Source organism: Triticum aestivum, chromosome 1B, assembly GCF_018294505.1.
Source record: "Triticum aestivum cultivar Chinese Spring chromosome 1B, IWGSC CS RefSeq v2.1, whole genome shotgun sequence".
In the NCBI taxonomy this organism is placed as follows: Eukaryota; Viridiplantae; Streptophyta; class Magnoliopsida; order Poales; family Poaceae; genus Triticum; species Triticum aestivum.
Genome location: NC_057795.1, coordinates 572,688,477 through 572,693,544, shown reverse-complemented (window position 1 = coordinate 572,693,544; position 5,068 = coordinate 572,688,477). Strand labels below are relative to the sequence as shown.

Sequence of the window (5,068 nt, the reverse complement as noted above, 5' to 3'; positions counted from 1 at the left end):
TTTTACAATCCTCAAATTCTGAAAGTAAAAAAGTTATCCTCAAATTTAAGTTTTTTTGAATTTTGGTCAAACTACTTATTCAAGAAATATTAGTGTTAATAAATAATTATTGTTTTTTAGAATAATAGTTTCAAACTCAAACGGTGAAATGTGTGACTTCATGCTCAAGCTAAATCCCTAAGGGTTAATAGGATTGACAGCTTAGTATTGTTAGGAAAACAACAAGTACAGACTTGGAAACTAGGGACAATAGAACTCGAAAGTTAAGCGTGCTCAGGCTGGAGTAGTCAGAGGATGGGTGACCGGCTGGGAAGTTAGACGATTTGAAATGACTACTCCACACATGAGGGGTGATTAGAGATTAAATTATCAAATAATTCAGAAATGTAAAAATCGGAAAAAAATAAACTTTTTATCAAAAGATTTCAGAAAAAATTCAAAAAAATTCCTTTAGTCCCGGTTGGTGTTACCAATCAGTACTAAAGGTCCCCCAACCCCCGGTGCGGGCTCGTGCCATGTGGTGGGCCTTTGGTCCCGGGCCGTGTTGAACCGGAACTAAAGGGGGACCTCTGGTCCCCACCCTTTAGTGCCGGTTGCAGAACCGGGACTAAAGGTCCTTACAAGCCGTCGGGACTAAAGCCCGATTCTGCACTAGTGACATCAAGCCCAAAGAAAAAGAAGAAAAAACAAATGCCAACAACGACAACTTGACAAAGCGCGGAAGACCCGCCGCCGCTGCGCCCCCCTAAACAAACCACCACAGCTCGAGGCTCCGACTGCCGCGTAATAAGCAACACTTGCAAGAAGGGATGCGACGCCCATGACGTTGTTGCCCGCATGAGTACTAGGGTTTCCCGCGATACACGGAGGGAAGTGGGGGGTGGCTACCACCGACACCCTCCAAAAAGAAATGGTGGCACCTGCCGGGGTCACCGCATCGGAGACGGACAAACCGGCAAGGATTTCTTCCGCAGTCCAAACCCCACCGCCCAACCGAAGCCGACCAGCCAAACTACCGACCAAAAATCGGAAAAAAATCCAAACTTTTTTTCAAAAAAATTCCTTTAGTCCCGGTTGGTGTTACCAATCAGGACTAAAGGTCCCCCAACCCCCAGTGCGGGCTCGTGCCATGTGGTGGCCTTTGGTCCCGGGTCGTGTTGAACCAGGACTACAAGGGAACCTCTGGTCCCCACCCTTTAGTGCCGGTTGCAGAACCGGGACTAAAGGTCCTTACGAGCCGCCGAGACTAAAGCCCGATTCTGCACTAGTGACATCAAGCCCAAAGAAAAAGAAGAAAAAACAAATGCCAACAACCACAGCTTGACAAAGCGTGGAAGACCCGCCACCGTTGCGCCCCCCTAAACAAACCACCATAGCTCGAGGCTCCGATCTGCCGCGTAATAAGCAACACTTTGAAGAAGGGATGCGACGCCCACGATGCTGCTGCCCGCACGAGTACTAGGGTTTCCCCCGATACGCGGAGGGAAGTGGGGGATGGCTACCACCGACACCCTCCAAGAAGAAATGGTGGCACCCGCCGGGGTCACCGCATCGGAGCCAGACAAATCGGCAAGGATTTCTTCCGCAGTCCAAACCCCACCGCCCAACCGGAGCCGACCAGCCAAACTACCGACCAAAAATCGGAAAAAAAATTCATACTTTTTTTCAAAAAAATTTAGAAAAAATTCAAAAAAATTCCTTTAGTCCCGTTTGGTGTTACCAATCAGGACTAAAGGTCCCCCAACCCCCGGTGCGGGCTCGTGCCATGTGGTGGACTTTGGTCCCGGGCCGTGTTGAACCGGGACTAAAGGGGGACCTCTGGTCCCCACCCTTTAGTGCCGGTTGCAGAACCGGGACTAAAGGTCCTTACGAGCCGCCGGGACTAAAGCCCGATTCTGCACTAGTGACATCAAGCCCAAAGAAAAAGAAGAAAAAACAAATGCCAACAACGACATCTTGACAAAGCGCGGAAGACCCGCCACCATTGCGCCCCCCTAAACAAACCACCACAGCTCGAGGCTCCGATCTGTCGCGTAATAAGCAACACCTGCAAGAAGGGATGCGACGCCCACGACGCTGCTACCCGCACGAGTACTAGGGTTTCCCCCGATACGCGGACGGAAGTGGGGGATGGCTACCACTGACACCCTCCAAGAAGAAATGGTGGCACCCGCCGGGGTCACAGCATCGGAGTTGGACAAACCGGCAAGGATTTCTTCCGCAGTCCAAACCCCAGCGCCCAACCGGAGCCGACCAGCCAAACTACCGACCAAAAATCGGAAAAAAAATTCGAACTTTTTTTCAAAAAATTTTAGAAAAAATTCAAAAAAAATTCCTTTAGTCCCGGTTGGTGTTACCAATCAGGACTAAAGGTCCCCCAACCCCCGGTGCGGGCTCGTGCCATGTGGTGGCCTTTGGTCCCGGGCCGTGTTGAACCGGGACTAAAGGGGGACCTCTGGTCCCCACCCTTTAGTGCCGGTTGCAGAACCGGGACTAAAGGTCCTTACGAGCCGCCGGGACTAAAGCCCGATTCTGCACTAGTGACATCAAGCCCAAAGAAAAAGAAGAAAAAACAAATGCCAACAACGACAGCTTGACAAAGCGCGGAAGACCCGCCGCCGCTGCGCCCCCCTAAACAAACCACCACAGCTCGAGGCTCCGATCTGCCGCGTAATAAGCAGCACCTGCAAGAAGGGATGCGACGCCCATGACGTTGCTGCCCACACGAGTACTAGGGTTTCCCCCGATACGCGGAGGGAAGTGGGGGATGGCTACCACCGACACCCTCCAAGAAGAAATGGTGGCACCCGTCGGGGTCACCGCATCGGAGCCGGACAAACCGGCAAGGATTTCTTCCGCAGTCCAAACCCCACCGCCCAACCGGAGCCGACCAGCCAAACTACCAACCAACACCATGCGCCATCGCGGTTGCGCCGCGTGCCACCCATGTCATCTCACTGCAAGCACCAACGCGAGGCCAAGCAGACTTGAGGGCCAAGTGACGGGAGCAGCAACACCTAGGCCGAGCAGGAGGGAACCACCTCCACTGCTGGCGTGCAAGAGGCCCGCACCTCCGGCACCGTCCCAATCGCCGTCTGGACACGGCAGCGGGGCATACAAGGCCATCCCTGGCCATGCCAGGCCCGAAACGGGCCCGCTAAGCCCCGCCGGCCATGTTACAGCAGGCTGGTGTCGGCGCCACTAGCACCCAACCGCTCATCGCCACTCCCCCGCCTCCCAGGGGTTGGCGCCGCCAACACCTAGCCATGTTACAGCAGGCTGGCGTCAGCGCCGCCAGCACCCAGCCGCTCATCGCCGCAGACCAGCCCCGCCGACGGCCCGCCTAGGCCCAGATGGGCCTGTAGAGCCCAGATCTCGGCCGAGCGCTGCCGCCTGGTCGTGCCGCTGCGCCACCCCGCCGCCAACGACGGCGCTGCCCGCCCGCACCGCATCGGGGAACCCCGTCGCCAACTAGCCCGTCGCCACGAAGGAGCACCCCCCGGTGCAGCTCCGCCTCGCACCGGAGAGCCACCGGGAGGGGATGGTCAGGGGGCCGCTGCCAGCAGCGTCTCCGGGGCTAGGCCGGCCATGCGTGCAAGTGACGGCGGTGGGGAGGAAGGGAAGAAGGGGGCTGGATGAGGAGGAGGTCGACGCGCGGCCGGTCAACCGTAGGGGCGATGCAGTTGCGAGAGGAAAGGTCGATTCCTTTATCCAATTTACACGCTGACTAAATGAAAGGAGTAAAGAACGGAAGTATAATAACTACCGAATGTGTAAAGCAAAGCAGTGAGTGTATGTTTGCCTTTGCATATCTTTCAATCCAATGAGCAGAAATGTTACTTTAACAGCTAAGAATCGAGGGGAATCACTAGCAGAATGCCCGAACCCTACACTTACAACTTATCCACAAAATTTTGTCCAAAAAATTTATCACAACAGGATCATTCTTAATATAGTGAAGAAAGAAACCCCCTCCACGTTATACCAGATACAGTAAAAATATATAACGTATGCAGTAAGCAAAACAATATGTTCGCCTTTGCATATTTCGTACTGGTACAATAATTAAATTGTACTAACTTATATACAAGAAAAAAGACATATCCTCATTTTGCCTCTCCGTCCATCTCCATCTCGACAGGCTCTGGCCAGTGGCCACGGCTGAACCGGACTCAGACGTGGTAGCCAGACGGCAAGCTCTTGGTGTACTCGCCGCTGTCGGTTGCCTCCTCGCCACCATCTTCGCTGAGCCGAAGAGCGAAGGCGAGCGCGAGTGAGGCCCACTCGAGCACGAAGATGGCGGCGCCAAGACCGCCGACGAGCCTGATGATGACCGTGCCGTCCTCTTCCCGGACATAGGACCGCAGCTCGGTGAGGAAGTCAGCCGTGCGGGTGAATGCGAGCACGGCCGCAGCACCCTGGAAGATGGCAGTGAGGACGGCACCGGTGGTGTGCGCAGTGTGCTGGGCTCCGGCGCCGGCTGCGGGGGTAGTGAAGGAGCCCGAGCAGCCAGCCGCGGCAAAGACCGCGGTTAGCGCGTGGAGGAAGATGAGGAGCAGGCCGCACGGGGATGGGACGAGGCGGAGCGAGATCGTGAGGAAGATGCAGCCCGACGCCGCGCCTAGAAGCAAGTAGTTGCAGAGCAGGAACGCCCTGTGCGCCGCCACTTGCCCACCAGCCATTGCTGCTGCTGTGTGCCGACACCGCAAGCTGATTTATTCTTGATCACTCACAAGCAACTGAAGCAAGGAGACTGAATGGCAAGAAGATGGTGGTGACTTGAGATTGTTGGATGAAGCAGAGAGTGGGCAAGCGTGATTAATATAGTCAATGGCGTGCGAAGGGAATCTCATTTGCTACCGTTGGACGGCGAGGGGTTGGCTTAACGGCTAGCTAGTGAGAGCGTGGGAAGAGAAAGAGAGACGTTGCGATCTGGACTGACTAATTATCACAAAAACCAAGAGTAGGTGACATCATCATATCACACCATGTTCCAACTTGCAACACTGGACTGCCCTTCTGACAAACAAAGCTTGATGTTCTCCAACTTAGCCGGCCCCAAGACCGA

General features: G+C 54.6%; 1 protein-coding gene across 1 annotated transcript; it reads right to left on the bottom strand.

Moving 5' to 3' along the window:
- Positions 1–3,864: 3,864 nt before the first annotated feature.
- LOC123095735 (uncharacterized) lies at positions 3,865–4,781 on the bottom strand. The gene has a single exon (XM_044517296.1). It carries the CDS (start codon positions 4,680–4,682, stop codon positions 4,173–4,175), a length of 510 nt encoding a protein of 169 aa, XP_044373231.1. The 5' UTR covers positions 4,683–4,781; the 3' UTR covers positions 3,865–4,172.
- Positions 4,782–5,068: the final 287 nt, after the last annotated feature.

Bases quoted from the DNA above. Each gene is read 5' to 3' on its own strand.
- LOC123095735 (XM_044517296.1), bottom strand. From the start codon at position 4,682: ATGGCTGGTGGGCAAGTGGCGGCGCACAGGGCGTTCCTGCTCTGCAAC.